The 27,737-nt window shown below is 43.0% G+C and overlaps 1 protein-coding gene across 3 annotated transcripts in view; it reads right to left on the reverse strand.

Moving 5' to 3' along the window:
• Positions 1-10,220: 10,220 nt before the first annotated feature.
• ripk2 (receptor-interacting serine-threonine kinase 2) overlaps positions 10,221-27,737 on the reverse strand; it is a 77,917-nt gene continuing 60,400 nt past the window's right edge. For 2 of the 3 annotated variants that reach the window (XM_068031636.1, XM_068031637.1), the window contains exons 10-11: positions 18,864-19,064; positions 10,221-14,107 (exon numbers count right to left, since the gene is read on the reverse strand). In XM_068031636.1, the coding sequence (XP_067887737.1) occupies positions 13,749-14,107; positions 18,864-19,064 (560 nt within the window). In that variant the 3' untranslated portion in view covers positions 10,221-13,748. Of the gene's footprint in view, positions 14,108-18,863; positions 19,065-27,737 lie in introns of those variants that run through there. The other variant, XM_068031638.1, reaches the window with a different exon arrangement.

The following is a 27,737-nucleotide window of genomic DNA, read 5'->3' on the forward strand; positions in this document are numbered from 1 at the left end:
GAACAATCATTGCTGAGAGAGAAATGGATGTTGCTTCCTGAAGAAATGAATGAACCTGCCAGCCTTCTGGAACAAATCATCAGTCACCTCCTGAACACAAGAACTGGATATGGTAGCTGCTGAATACCTGCAAAAAATCATTCCTTGGTATCTAGAATGAGCTTACAGTTCAAAGGTGATCATTATTGCAAAGTTTACATCACAGCAGAACATCAGGAATCACTCAGGCCAACTCTAAATTAGACGTCATCATTTGACACAGCTCAGTTATTGTCTCCCTCCTGGTCCAGGCCTCTGGATTACTGCAACAAAAAGTTGGATGGATATACTGAATCACTAGTCCAGTAATAGAACCGTTATACTACTGTACACAGTGTCATGTACAAATAAACACTCATGTGGTGTGGTAATGCAATGGGGAATTTATTTCAGACTCTGAAACCTTCCAGATAAAATGAAAATATACAAGAAAGGACCCTGGAATGTAATTGCTATAGTATACTATATACTATACTTGCTCCCATTAGGATTCTCTAACCTTCAGCTTATAATATGCATATCTAGTGTGTGTCACTTTATAGTGAAGACTTGGCAGTTTCAGAAAGTAATGTCTTAATAGGAAGCAAATCCAAAAAAATAAATAGGCTCGATGTTCCAGTGCAGCTACAACACTGGAATATACTTGACAATGTGGAAAATTGCCCAGGTATGTCCTGTCTACAAAAAGCAAGAAAAATACAATCCGGCCACTTACCACCCCATCAGTCTACTCTCGATCATTAGCAAAATGATGGAAGGTGCCATCGACAGTGCTATCAAGCACCACTTGAACAGCAACAATCTGCTCACTGATGCTTAGTTTGGGTTCTGCCAGGGCCACTCAGCTCCTGACCTCATTACAGTGTCAGGCAAACACCACCCCCACCCCCCCCCCACTCACCCACCCTACCAAGACTGAGGCACACATTATTTTGCCACATGAACATTAAAACTTACAATTGCAAACCCCTGGCTGGAAAGAAGTTTGCATAGTAGCAGACAGTGTTGGAACAAAGGGATCCAGTCTTTGCTTCCCCAATACACAGAAGAAGTAGTCAGACCAGTTTTAGTCACATGACTAGCTGGCTGTTGGTTTTTTGAACTTGCCACAGATTTGAAATCAGAAGGTTTTGTTAGCTCCTGAACTGAGAACACCTCAGTCCTGTCTGCTCTCATCAGCTTCGGAAACCATTGAAGACTTATGAACCCCAAAAGAGAAAAGTCTCCTGCAGTGAACAAGGTTTAAGAAGAATACTGGCCCCCAACGAAAAGAAAGAGCTGTCTACAATCAAGGACTCTACGGCGAGCTGGAAACACAAAAACAGTAACAAGAAACCCCCTTTTAGAGAACGCCTCAAACCTCTCCATTTTATTTTTTCTTCTGCTCTTTTCTGTCACTACTTACTTGCGTGTATCACATGTGCATGCTAGCATGGGTGTGTCGTATATCCGCAGACGTTAACTGTATTAGAGTTTAAGTTTAAGGTTTAATAAATTTCACTTTTCTACTTTAAACAAAGAAAATCTGGTGTGCTCATTTCTTTGCCTCATAACTGGAAAGCTGTGAACAAGGATTCACAAAGGGAGAGGTCAAAACACAATGTGTTTAAAAATAAAACCCTGTTACAGTAAGACCAGGTGAAGAAGGTAAAATGACCCTTATACACCTTTCGCACCTGGTCCCAACAGCAGCTTTGGTCCAAACATAGGCAAAAGAGCTGAACTCAAGAGGTGAGATGTGACTGATTACCCTTGATATCAAGGCAGCATTTGACCAAGTGTGACAGCAAGGGGCCCAAGCCAAATTGAAGTCAATGGGAATCGGGGGAAACCTCTCCACTGGTTGGTGTCATACCTAATACAAAGGAAGATGGTTGTGGTTGTTGGACTTCAATGATCTTAGTCCCAGGACATCACTGCAGGATTTCCTCAGGGTAGTGTCCTAGGCCCAACCATCTTCAAATGCTTCTTCAATGACCTTACTTCCATTGTTAGGTCAGAAGTGGGGATGTTTGCTGATGATTGTATGATGTTCAGTACCATTCGCAACTCCTCAGATACTGAAGCAGTCCCTGTCCACATGCAGCAAGATGTGGACAACATTCAGTCTTAGGCTGATAAGTGGCAAGTAATATTCATGCCAAATAATTACCAGGCAATGACAATCTCCATCAACAGATCTCTCCTTGACCTTCAAACGGCATTACCATCACTGAATTCCCCCACTACCAACATCCTGGGGTTACCATTGACTAGAAACTGAACTGGAGAAGGCACATAAATACTGTGGTTACAAGAGCAGGTCAGAGGCTGGGAATTCTGTGGCAAGTAACTCACCTTCTGACTCCCCTATGCCCAACCATCTACAAGGCACAAGACAGGAGTATGATGGAATACTCTTCACTTGCCTGGAGAGTGCAGTTCCAACAACACTCAGGATGTTCGACATCTTGATCATCACCCCATCCACCATCTTCAACATTCACTCCCTCCACCACCGATGCACAGTGGCAGCAGTGCGTACCATATACAAGATGCACTGCAACAACTCACCATGCCTCCTTCGACAGCACTTTCCAAACCCGCAATCTCTACCACCAAGGAGGACAAGGCAGCAGATGCGTAGGAACACCATCTACAAATTCCCTTCCAAGCCGCACACCATCCTGACTTGGAAGTATATCACCGTTCCTTCACTGTTGCTGGATCAAAATCCTGGAACTCCCTTCCAAACAAAACTGTGGGTGTATCCACACCAGATGGACTGCAGTGGTTCAAGAAGGCAGCTCCCCAACTACATAGGGCAATGAGGGATGGGTAATAAAGACTAGCCTTGCCAGTGCCATCCACATCACATGAAAATTAAAAAATGTTTTTAATCTAGTGGAAGTACTTACTGCTGAATTACATTCATAGCAGAAAATTGCATTAATACTGCCTAACTGGAACACTGAGGCCAAGTCAGACATGTTTTTGCATGACACTCGGTTAATGATAAACTATCAAGACTCAGGAAATGTCAGGTCTTCTAAAATATCCATTGTACGTTGTAATACAGCTGAGTTTTACATTGCACTTTTGTCAATATCCTGGTTTCACTTCCTTTGATTCACTCAACTCAAATTCTGCCACATAGCAGAAAGCAGACCCACTCAGAGTCATTTATGGCACAGAAGGTGGCCATTCAGCCCATCCAGCTCTCCACAGAGCTAAGCAGTCAGTCCCAATCCCCATCGCCCTCTAAGTCCATTTCTTTCAAGTGGCCATCCAATTTCCCCTTGAAGCCATTGGTTGTCTCGGCTTCCACCACCCTTAAAAGCCCATGGGATGCAGAGGATTGTGGAGAGTTGGATCCAAAATTGGCTCAGTGACAGGAAACAAAAGGGTAATGGTCGATGGATATTTTTGCGAATGGAAAGTGGTTTCCAGTGGCATTCGCAGGGCTCAGGGTTGAGTCCCTACCTCTTTGTGGTATATATTGATGATTTGGACTTAAATATGGGAGACATGATTGGGAAATTTGTAGATGACACAAAAATTGACCATGTAATTGATAGTGAAGAGGTTAACTGTAGACTCCAGAATGTTATCAATTCTGGTTTGGAAAACTGGCAAATGGAATTCAATCCGGAGAAGTGTGAGGTAATGCATTTGGGGAGGTCAAACAAAGCAACGGAATACACAATAAACAGGAAGATTTTGAGAGCTGTAGAGGAAGTGAGAGACCTTGGAGTGCATGTCCACAGGTCCCTGAAGGTGGCTGGACAGGTAGAAGAAGTGATGAAGGCGGCATATGGAATGCTTTCTTTTATTGGCCAAGGTATAGAATACAAAAGCAGGGATGGAATGCTGGAACTGTATAAAATGCTGGTTAGGCCACAACTGTAGTATTGCGTACAGTTCTGGCCACCACATTTTGGGAAGGACATAATTGCACTGGACAGAGTACAGAGGAGATTTACAAGAATGTTGCCAGGGCTGGAAAATTGTAAATTGGATAATTTAGGGTTGTTTTCCTTAGAACAGAGGGCTGAGGGGTACAAAATCGAGGTGTACAAAATAAGGGGCCTAGATAGACAAGCAGGACCTGTTTCCACTAGCAGAGAGGTCAGTTACCAGGGAGCACAGATTTAAGGTGATTGATAGAAGGATTAGAGGGGACATGAGGAAAAATGTTTTTAGCCAGAGGGTGGTGGGTGTCTGGAATTCGCTGCCCGGATCGGTGGTGGAGGCAGAAACCCACAACTCTTTTAAAAGGTACCTGGACATGCACCTGAAGTGCTGCAACCTGCAAGGCTATGGACAAGTACCTGGAAGGTGGGATTAGAATGGGTGGCTAGTTTTTTCAGCTGGCGCAGGCATGATGGGCTGAATAGCCTCTTTTGTGCCGTAACCTTTCAATAGTTCTGTGGACCATGTGGGTGGCAAGTTTCAGGTCACTACCACCCGCTACGTAAAAAAAGAGCTTCCTCATATTCCCCCTGCATCTCTTGTCCAAAAATTTCAATCTGTGTCCCCTAGTCCTTGTTAATGGGAAGTTTTTTTCTTGTCTAAATAATCGAAGCCTGTCATAATATTGTAGGCTTCTTTTAAATCTCCCCTAAATCTTCTTTGTTTTAAGAACAAACCCAGCTTTTCCAACCTAACCTTGTAACTAAACTCCTCCATCACTGGAACCATTCTGGAAATCTCCTCTGCACCCTCTCAAGGACCTTCACTGAAAGAGATATGACATTTGTAGAGAATACAAAGTTAGAAATGAATATTTTACATTCCTCTTTATAGTGGAGAAGGAGGGTACAGATTAGTAGAGGAGGACACAGATTAATGAAGCAGAGAAACCTATATTGATTTCTCTGACAGAATCTCCTCAACCTGCCACCACCTAGATGTCAAGGGCAGCAGATACATGGGAACATCACCTCCAAGTTTCCCTCCAGATTGCCAGTTAGACTCTTTAAAAGCTCTAATAATTCCATTGGAAGTTTGGAAGATACCAAACATTAACATAGAACATTACAGCGCAGTACAGGCCCTTCGGCCCTCGATGTTGCGCCGACCTGTGAAACCATCTGACCTACACTATTCCCTTTTCATCCATATGTCTATCCAATGACCACTTAAATGTCCTTAAAGTTGGCGAGTCTACTACTGTTGCAGGCAGGGTGTTCCACGCCCCTACTACTCTCTGAGTAAAGAAACTACCTCTGACATCTGTCCTATATCTATCACCCCTCAACTTAAAGCTATGTCCCCTCGTGTTTGCCATCACCATCCGAGGAAAAAGACTCTCACTATCCACCCTATCTTTAAATAAATTAACATTTATTTAAAGGGGAAGAGACTAAGCAGATAACTGTAGGGAAGTTAGTTTAATGTTAGTAATAGAGAATTACTAGAATCTATCATTGCTAGAATAAAAATGCACTCCAACATGGAATGAGCATTATTTCCTCCAGTTAAATATCAGAAAGACCAAAACAATTATGTCCAGTCCCCATCACCAACTCTATCATTGGCACCGTTTCCATTCCCGTCCCCGACCACTATCTCAGATAAAGATCTCAATGTCTTATTTGATACTATCCCACCCTCAAGTTGAGGTTTCTGACCCCTTACCCTCTCCACCAAAAAGATAGCTTATTTCCACCTTTGTCTTATTGCCCGCCTCTGCTCCTGCCTCAGCCCACCTTCTACTAATCCATTCATTCATCACCTTCAGACTCCACTATTGCAATGCTCTCTTAGCCAGCATTCCAACTTCCATAAACTTCAGCTTGTCCAAAAGGTTGTGTAACACATTGTCAAACATTTTAGCACCCGTGATCTTCATATTTCTAGAAAAGCTGGAACTGTAATTTCTCGGCCAGATAGTCATATTCCCACACTCTCAATTTCTTTATGTAGAGAGATGCTAGAGTATGAAATATTTTGTGACAGGAGATAGTTGAGTCAGACAACGAGTTGAAATTAATTTCTGCCAGTTTTTGGGCTTTAAATAGGTGGCATGCTTGAAAGGCGCGCCAGAAGCTCATGCAGAGTTTGGCCACATCAAAGTATTGCTGGCAAGCTGCAGAAGTCAATCGGTCATCCAGAGGCTTGTAGAGGAACATATTTGCTTCTACATCACCCTTCCCATTCAAAGATATATGATTGATATTGACTAGTACGCAACTGTGAAATGAAGAGCCCAACTTTACCAGCTCTCTACTCAAAAAAAAAGCTCATGGCTCTATCAAAGTGCAGGGTCATATAACTTATAAGAAAGCTAAAGAGAATTAGACAAAGTAAATCAAAATATTATTCACATGCAAGTCAACTTTAAATATGTTTGCAGTTGGAAACAAGGTGTAAGGAAAATGCATGACAGTGGAGCTTTGAGTCTTCATAAACGTATAGAAACAGCATCTGTAAAGCAATTATCTTAAAATACAAAATAAATACTTCCTTTAAACCTTTTCACTAAATTCATCATGAAATATTTTAGCAGTTTTTTTAAAGAAAAATCCTTGAAATATTAGGACATTTCTATTGAAAGTGAACTTTATTTTCTTTTAAATCTTAATTTACTGTACATTGATCTAAGGTTACATTGATGCAGAATTTTTTTTAAAAAAACGTTTAAATTAACAAAAGCAGGATGTGCGCTACCAGGCAACACTGCATCACAGAGTTCAAACTTTTCTCTGATTAGGCCACAAAAGTCCTTATTGCACAAGTCTGTTTATGACACATTTAGAAAATGATTTTCATGCCTAATATTTTCTAGGAATTGAATTTTTTGAAGTTATGCATTGGGTAAGTTAGTGTAGAAACTGTTCCCACTTCCATTATTTCACATCCGTTGATTTGAAAGAAAATGGACAAAACCAGAATTTAGGATCAACTTGGATCATGCAGATAAGACATCTGGTAAAATTAGCACTCATTGATGTGACCAAATTGCTGATTATTCCAGTTCATTTTACTTTCAGTACCTATTAGGGGCAGATCTGAAAGAAAAGCTTGTGCAAATGTGTGACTCAGTGATATAAGCTGCAGAGTGCTCACTTGCCAGTTAGAGTTGGAAGATTGCATTTGAAGGCTTTTTCAATCGCATTCATGAGATAGTTTTGATGAACATCCTGCTGTAACATTAAAATATCTTTCTCTTTCAAGTACTGACTGACCCGCTGTGGCTTTTTAGGCCCAGAAATTTGGCCATGCAACACTTATCTTTCGGGTGCGAAACAGCCTCTTAAAGCTCCGATAGATTGGGCAGGAAACACATGCTCATTGAAAGTCAGAGTGTGTCACTCACCATTTCGGTAAAAAGCAAAAGAAAAAAAAAATCAAAGTGTTGCGTGGTCTTGCATTCTCAAAAATGACAGGTCTACAGACAGCCTAACAGACTGTCCTTAAAGAGAATTATGCCACAACTAACAAGGTAAGTTGCAAAAATATACTTACCTGAATGTGGAGTTGGGAGGCGTAGGAGTGCTCTCCCCAACCCCTTATTGAAAGAATGTAATTCTGCATCTCGATCACCCACCCACCCACCAATCACATACCCTGACCACTGTTACCTCTCGATTCAATCACACACCCCACCTTCCTCACTTAGCTGAGGGCCACTGCTAGTGTCACAGCAGCCCAAACTTCAAAAATGCATCACTAGGCAAGCTGTCTTTTACTCCCTGCAACTTGCCCGCTTCATTGAAATGAGGCCCGAGACACCATATCAGGGGTGCCTTGGGCTTCACCATTCAGGGGCAGGGACTGTGTTATGTACCTGCCATGTGCCAAATTATATTCTGTTTTTATTTCAGGAATTATTTTGCTTTGTTTTTGGAAATAACTTGGAAGCACAGCAGCTCTGCAAAGGTTGAAAGAGTACAGGAAACAGAACACAGCATGAGAAGAAACAAAACAAGAATTTACTGTACAATTACAGCAATAGATTATGGTTCTTGACTGAACAACCGTTAGAAGCTATTACTTTGTTTTAGAAAATGGTGATATATGAAATACTATACCTAGATTTTCCAACTAACATTATAACACCAGCACTAATCCATTTAAAATAGAGCGCTGCTCGCATCAAACCACCACCGATTGGAAAATCTAGATTTATGGGCAATTCTCGCATTTGGATCAACCAGCAATATGTTCTCCAACAAGGAAAGCCCAATTATGCTCTCAATGATTTATTGTTAACTCTTTCTTAACAGTTATTACAACAAAATGTGGAAGGGAGATATTAGGTCAGTGTTGCAAATAATGTCAGCATGCATCACTATCTTCAGCTAACCAATATCTAAACTAAACCACTATAAAATATGATAGGTCAAACAAACAATTTACAGAATTCATGTTTTAAGTTTATGTAAATCAGCACAACAATATGGACAAGTAAAACACACATTTTACAGTTTCTGTATTAAATTCCAAAGCAGAAAGGGACATCTTTTCTAAAAGTCTAAGTTTATGATTTCATAAGACAGTGTATTATCATGGACCTAGGAATGGCACCTATTATATCAAAATTTAAAGAAGTCTGTTGTGTGTATACAGTCGATATAGCTTAGAATATAAAAAGGAGTTACAGTAAAGCTTTGTTCGTCTTTGGCATGGTTGAATTATTGTACTTAGGATAGACCAACTGATGAGATTAGCAGAGTAACTCTGGTGCTAAGAGCTGAAAAAAGCAATCTGTTCAAGAATATACAGATCAGGTGGTAGGAAATTAGTCGAACTTGAGCAAAGAACACCACTCCCATCCTTCTTAAAAAAACACTGTTGTATGTTTAAATATAATAATTCCATTAAAGCACCACCCTATTAAGTACTTTTCTAAATTCATAAATAAAAATGCTTGGCAGATTACATCTTAGTGCATACTACAAATCTCTTCGGATTCACAAAGGGAATAGCAGCTCTCATATTACTCACATAATGAAAAATTGCTGAAAAAGTTAACACCATAATGCAAACTCTCCAGGGTTTAATTAACAGAACAAGTCCCCAGGGTCAATTGGCCTCGACTGCTCAACCTCCAGACTAAAGGAGACAGATATTTAAAAGTAGTCAAATTTTTAATAAGTAGTCAAAGTTATACTTATATTTAACTCTTTTTCTTTCTTTTACAAATCAAATCTTATCTACCTCCCCCCCTCCCTTCATGTGCTTACATTTTTTTCAACTGGAAGGTAGCTTAATTCCTGTTAATAGATAAGCTTGCATTTTCCCATCAGGCAAGCCTAGTTGGAATAGTGGGTGGAGATCTGTTACGCACCTATTTCCAAAATACATAAGGAGTGAGATACAACTTTATGGGATTGTTGGAAGATTCATTTAGATATTGAAATAAGTGGGAACATTCTGCATGCCATTTCCTGATAAAATGCATGCAAGACATCTATTCATAATTGAACTGGATATCCAGGGTTGTTTGGTAAATACACACAAGTTGATTTAAAGAGCACAGTAATATTAAGGTATATTTCAATAACTTATTGACCATTTGTCTTTGCCTTCCCACTTGCACTTAGTCTCATGAGCATTTGTTCTTTTTTTTTGCCTCCAGCACCATTAATATCACTAGGTTGGCTTTCCCAATCGGAGTCTCCTTATTAAGGGGTTTGGAAGAAAAGAGGGATGCCAGGTTATACAACAGGTGGTCCGTGTCCATCCACCGGTACCCACACACCCACCTCTGCAGGCAGAATTGAATGCATCTCACTCTGGCAAGCCATTAGTGCAGGTGGAGGTCCTATTCACAAAGGAAACTGGAACCATGGACCCAATGTCACCATTAAGATAGGTTAGTGCCTGACTTGTTGGGTGCTTCCTCAGAAGTACCTGTGACCAAAATGCACCCTTCATCTCTGCTTTTTTGAAATATATTTGTATCATTAGAACTAGAAAGCTAAAAATTAAAACAGGATCACACAGACAAAAAACACATCAGTTTAGTTCTGGATAAACTGAATGGAATGTCTTTCATAAATGAAAAGGTTGAGGCTAACATGCAAGGCATCAACTGGCCAGAGTGGTCACATTCAATGGCAAGCATTTTTGCCATTGCCTATTATGTGCTGCATTCAATATTAATGGATGTCTGTTTGTTCTAATGAAATCATCTGCTGCTTTTGTTTCAGGAGTGCTGCAAAACTCCTGGATATAGATCCAGTCTCAGGGTGATGAATTTGAGTGACAACTGCTTGAGGTCTTTAAGAGATGGACAAGGCCATTGATTGTCTGTCTGTCCCAGTGGGCTCCAGCCAGACAGTCAAGGACATTGTCCACCTCGTACAGAATTATATTGGTAGTCCACAGCCAAAGTATGTCAGTCTTCAGGCAGCCAGAGGGCAGTCTGTTTTAAAAAGCTAATACCAACTTGGACAGGTGTCCCCATTGGAATTTCCAGCTTTGAGAGAGATAGCAAGTTACATTTTTCTTGTTTAATATAATTGAGGCTTTTAGAGTCATATATATTTCACTCTGTTAATAGCCCATCAAGCCTGCTTCACCATTCAAACAGATCATGGCTGATCATCTATCTCTATGCCATTTCCCCCCCCACTATCCCCACATCCCTTGATGTCATTAGTATCCAGAAATCTATCTATTTCCGTCTTGAACATGTTCAATGATTGAGCTTCAGCAGCACTCTGGGGTACAGAATTCCACAGATTCACCACACCCTGAATAAAAAAATTGCTCCTTATCTCAGTCTTAAGTAGCCCGTTCCTTATTCTGAGACTCTGTCCCCTGGTTCAAGACTCACCAGCCAGAGGAAACATACCATCCACATCTACCTCGTCATGCCTTGTAAGAATTTTCTAAGTTTCAATGAGATCACCTCTTATTCTTAGAAACTCTAGAGAATACAGGCCCAGTTTCCTCAATCTCTCCTCATAAAACAATCCCGCCATCCCAGGGAATAGTCTGGTGAACTTCCGTTGCACTCCCTCTACGGCAAGATATTCTTCCTTAGATAAGGAGACCAAAACTGTACACAATACTCTAGGTGCGGTCTCACCAAGGCTCTATACAATTGCAGCAAGACCTCTTTACTCCTGCACTCAAATCCCCTTGCAATGAAGGCCAACATACTATTTGCCTTCCTAATTGCTTGCTACACCTGCATACTAGCTTTTAGTGACTCATGAACAAGGACAGCCAAATCCCTTTGGACATCAACGCTTCTCAACCTCTTACCATTTAAGAAATACTCTGCCTTTCTGTTTTTTTCTCCCAAAGTGGATCACTTCACACTTATTCGCATTATATTCCATCTGCCATGTTTTTGCCCATTCACTTAGCCTGTCCAAGTCCCCTTGAAGCCTCCTTGCATCTTCCTCACAACTTACATTCCTACCTAGTTTTGTGTCATCAGCAAATTTGGAAATATTGCAATTGGTCCCCACATCCAAATCATTTACTTGTACAGATTGGGAACAGCTGTGGCCCCAGTACTGATCCTTGTGGTACCCCACTAGTAACAACCTGCCATCTTGAGAATGGCCCATTTATGACTCTGCTTTCCATCTGTTAACCAATTCTCAATCCATAACAGTATGTTACCCCTAATCCCATGTACTCCAATTTTCTTTACTAACCTCCAGCGTGGGAACTCATCAAAAACCTTCTGAAAATCCAAAGACACTACATCCACTGATTCTCCTTTATCTATGCTACAAGTAACATCCTCAAAAAACTCTAACAGATTTGTCAAACATGATTTCCCTTTCATAAATCCATGTTGACTCTGCCCAGTCATATCATTATTTCCATGTGTCCAGTTATCTCATCCTTTATAATAGATTCGAACATTTTTCCAACTACTGACATCCAACTAACAGGTCTGTAGTTCTCCATTTTCTCTCTCACGCCTTTCTTAACTAATGGGGTTATATTTGCTACTTTCCAGTCTGCAGGAACCCTTCCAGAATCTAAAGAATTTTGAAAGATAACCATCAATGCATCTACTATCTCTATAGCCACCTCTTTCAATACTCTGGGATGTAGTTCATCTGATTCAGGGGATTATCAACTTTCCATCCAATTAATTTTTTTTTTTTTTTTTTTTTGAGTACTACCTCTTTATTGATACCAATTTCTTTCAGTTCCTCATTTTTACAAGTCCCTTGGTTCCCTTTACAAATCACTTGGTTCCCTTGGTTAAAATGTTCAATCATCTACATTATTTAAATAAAACCAACTTGTTGGTTCAAAGCTTCCATGTTGATTCTATCCAGAGCAGAATTAATGGGCCAGCACGTGATACATCCTAGTACCTGAGCAGAGAGTAAGGGTGCTCTGTTCTGATCTGTGGACCTCATTATAGTTTTTCTAGATATTGCTCAGAAATAGTGCACTTTGGATCTTAGGAGACATGTGGTTTGCTTGTTAGAGTGATTAGTGGAGCTTTAATTGGAGAAAATTCTAAGTGTAATAATCTAAAAGCATGATGCACTCCATTCAGAGTTTGGCATACTTCTGGTGGGACTGCCAGAGTGTTCAACAGCCAGTTTACCATTAGTGGCACACCTGATATGATGCATTGACCATATCTGCAGTTACTACCAAAGAACCACCCATGTGGATTTGTGCTCATAGGGTACAGATCAGAAAGTCAAATGCAGAGTGGTGCCATCTGCTGCAAGGACCATTCAGAATAGAACTGGCACATCCAGTGACAGTAACAATTAGCTGAGGCCTGAAACTTTGTTCAAGCTCCTGTTGGGCATGCTGCAATGCTGATGGGAATGACACCATGAAGTGATAAAAGAGGACCACCCCCCTCACCCCCCGCCACTTTAACAACCAGGTTGAAGGTTGAGTGCTCGGCAGGACCATGCTGTATCTGCAGTCTCACCCTGCATCTGGTTTCCTCTCCCTTTATTTTGTCTGTCACTTATTACTCCCCTGCAGGCTCGACATAGACAGTTAATGGATTAACTTGCCTTAATTATCCTCATCCTATTACACCTTTATTCAATGTTTTCCTTCATTAGTGTGCTCCCAGCAAAAAAATAAAAATCTACAAATGCAGCTACGCACATTTATGATGATAATCCAGCCTTGGACAATTTGGGTACTAGCAACATACTTCCACTTGAGTCCATCTAAATCCATTTCAAAAACTCAGGTGTAAACTTCACTCATTTATTAAGGCTGTAATGTCATCCTAATACGAGGCAATCAATGGAGTTTGATGAGAAAACACAAACAGCTGCCTCTATTCCCTTCCAGGTGTGACACACTATTTCGCGGTGACATTCAATGTAACAGCATGATAAAAGACCATTAGAATTCATTTTGTGCTTGTTAGATAACCATCAATGTTGGTAACAGTGTGCAGCAGCAACCTGACTAAATGGGATCTATCCATGATATAATTCACACGTCCTGGGTTGAAAAAAATTATTCCAACTTTTAAAACACTCGACTGTCACTAGGTGCAACCTGCAGCACAATACAAAGACCACTGAAGATGAATCAACCATTATAGCTTAAATGACCCAGGACAACAACAGACCTGAAGAAACAAATCTGAATAATAGTCACAGAGAATGCTGGATTGATGAAAGGTCATTGACCTGAAACGTTAACTCTGTTTCTCTCTCCACAGATGCAGCCTGACCTGATGAATATTCCAGCATTCTCTGTTTTTATTTCAGATTTCCAGCACCTGCAGTATTTTGCTCTGGTCTGAATAACAGTCACTTGTTTTTGAGTTGGGTCGCCAACAGGCTCATAAATGAGATTGGGCTGGATACTGTAGATAGTTCTGGATAAGGTTGAAGGCCCATCTGCTTATTGTCTTTTAACTTCTGAACAATAACTCTGGAAAAGTCTTCTCCTTGGTTGTCACTAGTGTCTAGGAGTTGTCGGACTTTAGCTGTTCTCGTGGGTTTGGTACTGATTAGCTCATAATCCTCCTTCATTATTAGGTCACGGGAAATCAGGGCATCCAGGGATTGATTCAGACATGCTTCTGTCATTTGATTGATGATATCCTCTCTTTTGCTTTGAATCCACTGGTGAGCCACACCTTGAGAGACAGACTCTGTGAGGAAACCTGCAAGGAAGACTTAACATCAGTGAATGGAGCCCAGTAAAACAACAGCAACAGTGCAGGGATTGGGATACCAACATTGCGACTGTTTGTTCAAGTATCAGCCAATGATGTTTGGCACATTTTTTGGGTCTGGATCTCTGGCATGATACTTTGTGCTGGATTTTATGCTCTTCCCCCATGGTAAGTCTGAGGGTGGGGAGAGAATTTAATCAGGCGGGATGGTGGCAGGTGGGGACCCCGGTCATTTTCCTGCCTCGACTCCAATTCAGTAGTTGGAAGGCATGTGGATGGCCTTCCCACCCAGTGCCAATTGAGGCCCTTATGTGGGTAATTAATGCCCAATTAAGGGCCTCTTCCCACCGCTGTCGGTATTAGTCCGGTGGCGGGCGGGCCTGTCACAATGCAGGGAGCATGACAAGCAAACCCGTTCAAAGGCACTCAATGCTTGATCGAAGCACTCAGCTTCAGGAAGGGGGAGGTGGGCCCTGCTCAGAGCCACCCTCCTGCCCTTGCTGCTGACCACCCCCCCCCTACAATCACCACCCCCACGAAACCCCTCTTGCCATCATTCACCTATGGCATGGGTCCATTGACGATCCTGGGCCTTGAGTGGGAGTACTACCAGCAGCAGCCACAACCTGCCTGACTCAGCTGCTGAGTAAAAGAGCTGCCAGCCTCTGATTGTCTCGCAGCTCTCAATGGCTTAATCCCAGGTAAGGCCTGCTGCTGAACAGTTAAGTGCCTGATTAGCACATAATTTCGGATTCCTGAAAAGAGGTGATGTGGGGCTCTCACTGGTTCTTCAGCCGGCAGGCGAGACCCCCGCCGCCTCCATTAAATACTGCTCAATGTGACAGAAAATAGCCCAATGTCGGAGCACAGGCTAGAGCTCTACAGTTTATAATTGGGTGGGTGGGGTGGGGTGGGGTGGGGTGGGGGGCAGGGATAGAATTTGGGATGGGACCAGGAATGCTATGTCTTCACCCTGTTTAACCCCATCAGAAATTCCTATTGATTGGAGTTACCCATTAGTGGGTTGCTTATTATGATACTGTGCAAATTAGACAAACATTATAGCAATCAAGGCCCAGTTTTTTGAAAGCAAGAAAACTGCTCTCTTAAGAAAGTGGAACCATCTTCGAATGTTTTCATCTCCTTGGATCAGCACTGCACCTACACAGCAACCAGGTTCATTGCTAAATCCACTACTAGATGAGGTGGGCACCCCAACTGCAGTATTCCATTGCGGAACCTGCCTGCAATGTGCAAACGTGTCCAACCCCAGAAATTAAATTACAAAGCAGAAATTCCACTCCAGCCCAGATCTGCTCCCAAAGGCTGTCCAGAGGAATTTCGGGGTAAGCTTGTTTAACTCTTGCAAGACTATCATTCTGAGATTACCTTAATAAAAACAGGGAACCACTTTCAACTGCCTGGTACAGACTACTAAGGAAAAACTACTGTGCCTATTCCTGGAGTTTTTCAATGTGTGAAAGGCTATTGGTGCTGCCATTATATTGAGTGGTGACTTGAGATTACCACTAGAAATGAAGAAATTGTACAAGATTGTATATATGCAGCTGTTCAAATGCTCCATTTGCCTCTTTACATGTCTGGCTGCAGAGCCTTACTGATGTCAGCAAAAGTCACTTATAAGGCGGCAATCTGAAATTGCATGAATGGAGTTTGCAATAGAGATCTTGGTTATGTTACAAAGGATCATTTCACCAGAATAAGAAGCAAATGTTCCTATCCCAATCTGCTATTCTCAATCGCCTTGTAAATACAGACTTCAATTTTGAAAATAACTTTCCCTTGTATGAATGTTATCAGGTGATAATTTATAACATGTCTATATGTTGTGAGTGGGCTAAGATTTCAAAACCAAGAAATAGCTAATGAGTTAATTAAGTAATTTTTCTGGAATCAATTCATATGATATCCATATGAATAGTTATATTAATAAAATTTAGTTTAGCCTAACATTCAATCCAACAAATGAACATTTCACTATATATTTTGTCTTGGATCAAAGAGAACTCCATCGACATATCATACCAGCCTAAGAAAGTTATTAGCCAGACCAGACTATCAGCTCTTCCACTGCAAAAGCAAAATTTAGTCATTTGGCAATACAGAACTTGAGTATTGCTGAAAATAAACATGTTGTTGAAGCTTTTTGGCTTGCACTCATCAGGACAATCCACAAGAATACCAATGTAAGGGAAAGCAACAACTTTATACTGTCTGAGAAGAGAATGTTGATTGGTTGGCAAGTGAACTGTGATTGGTAGAGGCATTGCCATGGGGAATGCACCAGTTTATGGTGACTGATAGTTAAATTTCAAACAAAGCTTGACAGTTAAATCAGGCAGCTTGACTCTGATTGGTCAAGTCAATGCCCTGAGGAATGAACCAGCAAATGACTGTCACTTATTTTGTTTCACTGAAACAGATGCAATGTGTATACATGTTCTTTCTGTCTGAAAAGAACAGGGTCCTGTGTATTAATATATGTAGTTTCTAGTACGCGCAAATGCGCCACACTGCGAGCCTGACTGACAATCTTAAATTGGGGTTGTCAGCGTAATTCTTCACACACTGAGGATTATTTAGTAAATGTTGTCCAATTGCAAAATCACATCTAATGTCGGATACTGTGTTTTGCGTTTAGAAAGCACGGGCTGGTTGGGTACGGCCTGTACCTTGGCTGTTGCGAACAGCGGAAGGGACATGTTTGATACGATCCATCAGTCTTTGGGACTCACAGCCTGTATACCTAGCATTAAGCTGGCATTGAAATTCATATATCACATTACTCATTTGTGTGATAGGCAGGACGTCATTTTGTCTTGACGGCAGCATCCTGTTAGTAGCAAGCAGACGTGTTGCTACTGTGTAGTAGCAACGTGAAACAGCTAGCTTTACCTGTTGCTCAAATGTTTGGGATACATTCCCCTTCCAGGGTAATTTGAGGTAGATTGGGCACTTTTCAGGGCCAAAAATGACAGCCTTAGGCCTGTTCATAAGTTTGTACGATATACAGTGAGAAATGATGTGATCATGGGAGCCATTGTCACACAGGATGCCTTTGATTCGTCCTATTTCAACATCAAGCCTACATGGTGAGCAAATGGTTCAGGCCCTATTTACAAAGTTGCCAATAAGTCCACGAGAGAGGGAATGACACCTAACTTCCTACCTCTTGCATATTTCCGATATGTAGTTAATACATTTGCTATATTTGAATCCACAGTTGCATGCAATAATTTCCTTACATGTCTTAATGGGCTCCATCCTGCACTCAAATTCACCTTGGAAATGGAGCTGTCAAATGAGCTCCCTTCCCTTAACATACTAGTTGAGAAATCTGCTAAGGGGTTCTCTACCACGGTCTACTGCAAATATACCTTCACTGGTCAATACATGCATTGGGATTCTTACAGTTCCACGTGCTATAAGATTGGCCTTAATGGCAACCTCGTAAATAGGGCCCGAGCCATTTGCTCACCATGTAGGCTTGATACTGAAATAGGACGAATCAAAGGCATCCTACCTGACAATGGCTCCCATGATCACATCATTTCTCACTGTATATCGTGCAAACTTATGAACAGGCCTAAGGCTGTCATTTTTGGCCCTGAAAAGTGCCCAATCTACCTCAAATTACCCTGGAAGGGGAATGTATCCCAAACATTTGAGCAACAGGTAAAGTTATCTGTTTCACGTTGCTACTATGCAGTAGCAACATGTCTGGTGTTCGCCACTAACAGGATGCTGCCATCAAGCCAAAAAGACGTCCTGTCTATCACACAAATGAGTAATGTGATATATGAATTTCGATGCCAGCTTAATGCTAGGTATATAGGCCGCACATCCCAAAGACTGGCGGATCGTATCAAACATATCCCTTCCGCTGTTCGCAACGGACAAGGTCCAGGCCAGACCCAACCAGACCGTGCTTGCAAAACTCAAGACAGTGTCCAACATTAGATGTGATTCCGCGATTGGACAACATTTGCTAAATAATCCTCAGTGTGCGAAGAATTACACTGACAACCAATTTAAGATTGTCAGTAGGGCTCACAGTGTAGTGCATTTGTGCGTACTGGAAGCGACATCTATGAATTGCAGACAAAAAGAACACGTACACACATTGCGCCTGTTTCAACTCAACAGAATCAGTGACAGCCATTCACTGGTTCATTCCTTAGGGCAATGCCTTGACCAGAGTCAAACTGCTTGGTTTAAATTTCAAACAAAGCTTGACAGTTAACGGTCAGTCATCATAGACTCGTGCATTCTCCATGGCAATGCCTCTACCAGAGTTCACTTGCCAACCAATTAGCACTCTCTTCTCATACAGTATAAAGTTGTTGCTTTCCCTTACATTGGTATTCTTGCAGATTGTCCTGATGAGTTCAAGACGAAGAGCTTCGACAATATGTCAGCAAAGTAAAATTTAGAAACCAAGCAGGAGGGTCTCCCCTCACTTTGACCCTACTAACCCCTGGTCTTCCCAATAGACTTTCTATGTTTACGTATTTCCAATAAATCATGCATTACTTGCTTTCATAATCTGGTGAGGCTGGTGTGCATGCAAAGCCACTAGCAATCTAAACCTATGAATATCACCAAATGGCATAAATGTATATTAAGCTGGAATTTTCTTGATATATTAAAAAAAATCAGTGGCTTCAATTATGGCGGCAGAGTTTAATGTCTGTAGGCTGAATTACAGTATGTCTGCACTCACCACTGCAAGGTTGGAACATTAGTCCCTCTCCACAGTCTGGTTCACTTTCAGGAACTGCCCTTCTCAGTGTAAAGCTGTCGGCTGGTTGGCATATAGCAGTCTGAGGCAAACTGTCTTCTTCACTGGGTGCAACTGAAGATGGTGTGTACGATTCTTCATCTGGACATTTCATACTAGACAGAACATTTTCATCTGTAGTTACTATGAAGGGACATCCATAAGATACAGGTAAACATTATGGGCACAGATTAATTTGCTTCCCTGCTTATTTTGTACATAAAATCTTTCAAACTCACTCAGAAGCTTTTGCAAATATAGATCACATCCTTTTGGAAGTTCGCAAGAAGTTAATGGAATAAATATTGGAAAGTCATTAAGGCAATATTTAAAGCATGACATAACTGTTAATCATATTAGGGGTTAACTACCATGAAAGATATGGAAAAAAGCATACATTTGGAAGGTGGAATTTAAATAGTTTTTTGCACTGATGCTTAGTGATCTAAATTAGTTACATTGCATTAATTAGATTCATTACAGCTCTATTATTTTGCTCCAGTACTCTGGTGTGTAATATATAGAAGTTTTACGCATGGTCCTCAGAATACACATGGAGGGAGGAATTTGTTCACGTAGAACTAACCTATGCCAATTCCCAGAGACAGGTAGTGCTGTGGTCCACTACCTATACAGCCTGCGCAATGTTCTTTATTTGAAGGACACTGCAGATCTGGACATGGTACTGCCTGCCCCTGGGGAATCTGCGCTACGTGAATCAATTGCTCCCCCAAAGATGATTTATTTGAGCTATTTCCTGCTTGTAACCATAACAATTTACCTCTTCTAGTTATACCAGTTAAGGAGACTAAATATTGATGTTATCAACCTTTTGGGTCACACTCTTAGGCTTAACTCAACTGTTCTCAATGTCAAAAGATCCATCGACCCCAAGTTGAGTTTCTTCCCATCATAAAGACCACCTAAATCGCCTGCCTTCACTCCTAATACTGAAACGCTCATTCATGTATTCATCACTCAGACTTCACTTCAATGCTCTCCTTGCTGGCATCTCATCCTCCTCCCTCCTCAAACTGCAGTTTATATTCTCTCTTGCACCAAGTTCAATTTGCTCATTTGCTTGTCTTCTCTGATCTCCTAACATCACAAATATAAAATTCCTGTCCACATCTTTAAATCCCTTCAGAGCTGTCCCCTCCCTACCTCGATAACCGCTTCCAGCCTTACAAGTCCTTCTCCCACAAACTCTCTTGGCCCCTGTACATCCCCCTCCCATCCCTTTGCCCCTCCATTGGCCACTCTCGAACTCGCTCTTCCAAACCCCTCTTCCTTGCCACCTCCATCCTCACTTTTAAGACCAGCTCTTTGATTAAGCATCTAGTAAGCTCTCCTAAATGTCTAGTTCTTTGACTCAGCATCTGTTTTTCTCAATGCTTCTCATAGAGAGTCATAGAGCCGTATAGCATAGAAACAGGCCCTTCAGCCCACGGCGTCCATGCTGACCATAATGCCTATCTATACTAATCCCACCTGCCTCCATTAATTCCATATCCCTCTATGCCTTGCTCATTCAAATACCTGTCCAGATGCCTCTTAAATGTCGCTACTGTTCCTGCCTCCACCACCTCCTCTGGCAGCTCATTCCAGATACCCACTAATCTTTGTGTGAAAAATTTACCCCTTTGATCCCCTTTAAACCTCCTCCCTCTCACCTTAAATCTATGCCCTCGAGTTTTAGTCACCCCTACCATGGGAAACAGACTCTGGCTATCTACCCTATCTATGCCTCTCATAATTTTATATACCTCTATCTTGGCCCCTCTCAGCCTCCTTCGCTCAAGGGAAAACAGACCCAGCCTATCCAATCTCTCTTTATAACTCAAGCCCTCCAAACCAGGCAGCTTCCTTGTGAATCTTTTCTGTACCCTCTCTAGCTTAAGCACATCTTTCCTGTAGTGCGGCGACCAGAACTGCACACAGTACTCCAAATGCGGCCTAACCAACATTATGTACAACTGTAACATGACGTCCCAACTCTTGTACTCAATGCCTCAGCCGATGAAGGCAAGCATGCCATACGCCTTCTTCACCACCCAGTCTATCTGTGTTGCCACTTTCAGGGAACTATGTACTTGCACCCCAAGGTCTCTCTGCTCAACACTACTCCCCAGGGCCCTGCCATTCACTGTATATGTCCTGCCCTGGTTTAACTTCCCAAAATGCATCACTTTGCACTTGTCTGCATTAAATTACATTTGCCAATCCCTTGCCCACTTTCCCAGTTTATCTATATTCTGTTGTAACCTTAGACAACCTTCTTCACTGTCCACCATACCACCAATTTTGGTGTCATCTACAGACTTACTAACCATGCCCCCTACATTCACATCCAAGTCATTAATATATATGACAAACAACTGTAAGGTTCTGTAAGGTACTTGTCCTTGCTGCTCTCTATGTCTAGTGTAGAAACCTATACTACATTTCATAACTTCCTTCAGATCAATAACTATTTAGTTATCTATAATTCCAGTGCTTTCTGCCAAGTATACTCTAAATCAAGGGTTCTCAACCTTTTTGCTTCTGACGCTACCCCTTAACATATTAAAAAAATTCCACAGAACCCCTATAACATAATACAATGTTTCCATATAAAAATCAGCAATGCATTTAAATATATGCTTGTTTATTAATTTTGTTTTAGTTACTTTATGTGAAACTTGAGTTATCTTTAACTAACATACATGCAATAGTCAATGTTCATCCTTGCTCAGTACTTTGTTGCCATTGATATATCTATATTTTTTTATATTTAGAGATACAGCACTGAAACAGGCCCTTCGGCCCACCGGGTCTGTGCCGACCATCAACCACCCATTTGTACTAATCCTACACTAATTCCATATTCCTACCACATCCCCACCTGTCCCTATATTTCCCTACCACCTACCTATACTAGGGGCAATTTATAATGACCAATTTACCTATCAACCTGCAAGTCCTTTGGCTGTGGGAGGAAACCAGAGCACCCGGCGAAAACCCACGCAGACACAGGGAGAACTTGCAAACTCAGCACAGGCAGTACCCAGAATTGAACCCGGGTCGCTGGAGCGGTGAGGCTGCGGTGCTAACCACTGCGCCACTGTGCTGCCCATATATCATTGCTGAAAATACAGCTTCGTGTCAGTAGGTTGCACTAAACGAGACCAACACTTTCAGGGCTGTTGAAGAACCAGTGCTGTATTCATTGGAGTATTCACACCCAGATCGCTCGCAATCTTCAACAGCTGGGGCCCACGCAGTCTCCAATAGCCAGAACCTTAGAAATATAGAAAATAGAAAATAGGAGTAGGCCATTCGGCCCTTTGAGCCTGCTCTGCCATTCATTATGATCATGGCTGATCATCCAACTCAGTAACTTGTTCCCGCTTTTGCCCCATACCCTTTGATCCCTTTAGACCCAAGAGCTATATCTAACTCCTTCTTGAAAACATACAATGTTTTGACCTCAACTGCTTTCTGTGGTAGCGAATTCCACAGGCTCACCACTCTCTGGGTGAAGAAATTTCTCTTCATCTCAGTCCTGAAAGGTTTACCCCATATCCTTAGACTATGACCCCTGGTTCTGGGCTCCCCCACCATCGGGAACATCCTTTCTGCACCTACCCTGTCAAGTCCTGTTAGAATTTTACAGGTTTCTATTAGATCCCCCCTCACTCTTCTGAACTCCAGCAAATATAATCCTAACCGACTCAATCTCTCCTCATACGTCAGTCCCGCCATCCCAGGAATCAGTCTAGTAAACCTTCGCTGCACTACCTCTATAGCAAGAACATCCTTCCTCAGTTAAGGAGACCAAAACTGCATACAATATTCCACGTGTGGCCTCACCAAGGCCCTGTATAATTGCAGCAAGACATCCCTGCTCCTGTACTCGAATCTACTCGCTATGAAGGCCAACATACCATTTGCTTTTTTTACCGCCTGCTGCACCTGCATGCTTACCTTCAGCGACTGGTGTACGAGAACACCCAGGTTTCGTTGCATATTCCTCTCTCTCAGTTTATAGCCGTTCAGATAATAATCTGCCTTCCTGTTTTTGCTACCAAAGTGGATAACCTCACATTTATCCACATTATAATGCACCTGCCATGCATTTGCCCACTCACTCAATTTGTCCAAATCACCCTGAAGCCTCTCTGCATCCTCCTCACAACTCACTCTCCCACCCAGTTGTGTGTCATTTGGAGATATTACATTTAGTTCCCTCATCTAAATCATTAATGTATATTGTGAATAGCTGGGGTCCTAGCACCGATCCTTGCGGTACCCCACTAGTCACTGCCTGCCATTCGGAAAAAGACCCATTTATCCCTACTCTTTGTTTCCTGTCCGCCAACCAATTTTCTATCCATCGCAATACACTACCCCCCAATCCCTTGCGCTTTAATTTTACATGCTAATCTCTTCTGTGGGACTTTGTCAAAAGCCTTCTGAAAGTCCAAATAAACCACATCCACTGGCTCTCCCTCATCAACTCTACTAGTTACACCCTTGAAGAATTCTCGTACATTTGTCAAGCATGATTTCCCTTTCATCAATCCATGCTGACTCTGCCCAATTCTACCTGCAAGTGCTCTGCTCTAAAATCTTTGAGAATGGACTCTGGAATTTTCCCCACTACCGACGTCAGGCTGACTGGTCTATAATTCCCCGCTTTCTCTCTACCTCCCTTTTTAAATAGTGGGGTTACATTAGCTACCCTCCAATCTGTAGGAATTGTTCGAGTCGACAGAATCTTGGATGACCACCAATGCATGCACTATTTCTAAGACCATTTCCTGAAGTACTCTGGGATGCATACCATCAGACCCTCGGGATTAATCGGCCTTCAATCCCATCAATTTCCCCTACACCATTTCTCTACTAATACTGATTTCTTGCAGTTCCTCTCCTTCACTAAGCCCTGTGTTCCCCAACATTTCTGGTATGACATTTGTGTCCTCCTTTGTGAAGACAGAACCAAAGTATGCATTTAGTTGGTCAGCCATTTCTTTATTCCCCATAATAAATTCCCCTTCACAGTTGTTATGCTCCAGAAAGCCAGGTGGTAATAGATAGAAATACAGCCACTCTTTAAACACATTTATAAGCATTTATCAACAGAGATATACATTACAAACATGCAGCTCCAAATCCAACAACCACAGTTTCAGTCTGTTCCTATTTACAGGAGCTCAAGTGAATCCCCGTTAATGCCCACAACCTGTATACAATTAATTTACAACTAATACCCAAATCTCCAATACCCAAAGCCATCACCATTTCTAATCCTCAGAGGATTACCTAGGCAGGATTTTCCTTCTGAGGGTGGGAAACAGAGGTTGCAACTATTTCTGGGTCCCGAACCCGCCCCCTGGGATTTTTATGGGGGTATCCCTTTAACTGGCCTGGAGACAGGTTCTTCATCCAAATATGGCCAAAGGGTGAACTCTCGAAGCTGGAGGGCCAATCAGAGGCCTTGCAGGCCGAGAGGAGCAGCAGGTTGCAATGGAAGATAAGTAAGGGTAGAGGGCAATTCAACATACAGGCCTCCTGTCTAAAGATTTGAACAAGTTAATTAAAAATAGATTCAGCAGCCAGGCCACCACTTTTAGGGGCTGGGGGAAGCCCCTCTACAGGGGGCCTGTAGAGGCTCCTGTGCTCAGGCAGGCAGGGAGGGTGTCTAGGCTTGTCTGGAGTGATGTCCCCCAGCGCTGCCAGCAATGCCTACTCCAGGCACCTAAACCAGCCCTTGCTGCTGTGGGAACCTGGGAGCTGACTGGAAGGTTCCAGTCGGCCTCCTTTAATTGGCCTGAGCAAGCCTGATCGGCTACTTGACGGTGTGGGTAGATAAGCCTGCCAGCCCAGATCTCACCTCCACAAAAATGGCCCAGAGACAAGATGGAGCCAGGGAATCAGCACACTAGCTGGCAGGGATAATTTTCAGCGCCATCTGCCTCCGATTCTGGCCCATTCTTTCCAATAGAATAGAATCATAGAATAATAAAGCATAGAGGAGGTCATTCGACTCATCGTGTCTGCACCAGTTCCTTCGAAGTACAGTGCAGGTAGCCCCAATGTTTGGTTCTTTCCCCACAGGCCTGCAATTTTAACTCCTGAAAATATTCATTCAATTCCCTTTTGAAAGCTACTATTGAATCTGTTTCCATCACCCTATCAGGCATTCTAAAGACACCTGTCACCAGTTGAAACACGAGAAGCTGCACATCCCCGTACCTGTGCTTACAGAAGCACTATTCAAACAGCTTCACAGCTCCAGGGCACCAACAACATTCCTAACCTGCGTCCAGCACATCAGCAGCTTTGGACAAGTACTCAATTTCCCTGCTCTTGCTTCAGTTTTCTCTCTTTCTATGCTTAAATAAATGATTGGGGTTTTTCCTCGGAGAGTGATTCAGTGGGCTGCGCGCTCAACAGAGGGGGAAGCAACATGCGTGGCTAGCACGATACACGGCTAGCCTGCATCTCTTAAAGGGAGGCTGCCCCCTCCCCCCCGCACTCCTTAAAATACTCTCCACTTGCCTGGATGGGTGCAGTTCCAACACAAGCTCAACACCATCCAAGTCAAAGCAGCCCGCTTGATTGGCACCCATCCACAAACATTCACTCCCTCCATCATCGACGCATAGTGTACACACGATGCACTGCAGCAACTCACCAAGGCTCCTTAGACAGCACCTTCCAAATCCATGACCTCGACCACCTAGAAGGACAAGGGCAGCAAATGCTTGGGAACACCACCACCTGCAGGTGCCCCTCAAAGCCACACACCATCCTGACATGGAACTATATTGCCGTTCCTTCACTGTCACCGGATCAAAATCCTGGAACTTCCTTCCCAACATGTGGGTGTACCTTCCCCACATGGACTGCAGTGGTTCAAGGCAGTGGCTCACCACCACCTTCGCAAGTGCAATTAGGGAAGGGCAATAAATGCTGGCCTCGCCACCGATACCCACATCCCATGAAGGAATAAAACAAAAAGAGATGCACTTAAACAACAGGAGCTGCTGCTATAGTGCCTGGAAGGTTTTGCTGGAAGGAAGTGGACAGCAAATGGAGCAAAAGGCCAGAGAAGGCTCCCAGTTTCTCCAATGTGACACTGGAGGCCTTAGTGGTGGAGGTCAAAAGGAGAGATGCCACATTTTAATAAGGGGCCAGAGACACTCAAGGGATATCCTGAGAAGGGAATGGGAGCAGGTTGCCAGGGAGGTCAATCCTGGATTCTGGTGCCGAAGGCCTGGCTGCAGTGCCAGAAAAAGTTCAATGAACTCATATGGGTGTTCACGCTCAGCGAATGTATTTTCAAAAGGACATCTCCTACCCAACACGCAACCTCTTACACTGCACAATGCACCATCATCATTCACCCATTAGCAATCAGGACTCATGGCTAATGTTCAGAGACTCCATCTCACCCTCACACACTTACCAATGCTGCCAGCCTACACTTCTTGCACTTTCACATACTTCCAGCTATTCAGTTATGGCAGGCACATCATCCAAACATATTGCAGGAGACTCACCAATATTTCTCCCTCTCTCTTGCAGAACAAGGGGGCACATAACTGCAGAGAGCAGTAGAGAATCAGTGGGGAAAATGCATGCCCCTATCGCCCACCTGCTTTGAAGGGGACAGTCAATGCAACACGGGTACAGCTATGACTGAGCCCAATGCATCCAGCATCACCAAGAGCACTCAGGATAATGTATGTTCCTGCCTTATGCCCCTTCCCAAATCCCACTTCATCCTCATCCTCCTATCTGGCATGAAGTGCAAGCTGCAAATGCTGTGACTATGGATCTCTTGCTTTCCACCCCACCCTGTACCCTCACCTCAACCATCCCCTTCGGCATTTCTTTTTTCAAATACCTGGCTAATCAGTACAGCCTCACCGTGAAGGGTGAGAGTAACACCAGACCTCTGATGAAAAAGCACTGTCACCTGATCTCAGATACTGGCACTGTGCATACCTTAGAGGGTAGCACATTGGGATCAGCATGTAGTGAGTCACTGAGCACAAATGGGCTGGGGAAAGTTTTGTTCATGTGCCAGCTCACCAGAGAGTGGTCACACATGAGGACTCAGATAAGGACTTTGATGGGGTGGCATACAGAAGAACGCTGATGGGCATGCACATGGAGATGCTTGGTGCATTGGCAGGCCTGCCAGAGAGCCTGTTGGGTCATGATCAAGGAGCATGGAGGAGGCCGGCTTCAACTTGGCACAGAGCTTTGTGCAGAGCTCGGCGATCACCCTTTCCAGCATGGAAGTGGTGCTCAACTCTATGGCATCAGTTGTGGATCCATTTCTGATGTAGTGTCTGGTGACCAAAATCTCATGTTCCATTGCTGCAGAAGCCACCCAGCATCTCAGTGCTGCAGTGGAAGCTCAGATTGAGGTTAAATGAGATCCATGCCTGTTGTAATGCAAGCCTAGGTCGGCGCCATACAGGCTCAGATTTCTGCCCTCGAGGCTGCAGCTACCAGTGCTCAAAGGAGCTTGCAGGCTCTCTCAACAGTCCAGCAATCTGTCCTCCAAACGATTAATAAGATTGCTGAGGCGCTGCCCCAGGGCAGTGGTTTGGTGGAGCATAAACCTGCTGTCCTCCTTTAGGAAGACAGCATTTGTGCTTCCACCATTGCCACTGCTGCTGTTGACTCTCAGCCAGCCAACCCAGACTGCTGCTGCCTATGTTGAGGTGATGCAGTCCAAAGCTAGGCCCACAAGGCCCAGACCTGCTCGACATCATCCTGCAGGCCATCTGCAGACTCCACCACTGAAAGTAAGCA

Source organism: Heterodontus francisci, chromosome 5 (genome assembly GCF_036365525.1).
Source record: "Heterodontus francisci isolate sHetFra1 chromosome 5, sHetFra1.hap1, whole genome shotgun sequence".
Classification (NCBI taxonomy): domain Eukaryota; kingdom Metazoa; phylum Chordata; class Chondrichthyes; order Heterodontiformes; family Heterodontidae; genus Heterodontus; species Heterodontus francisci.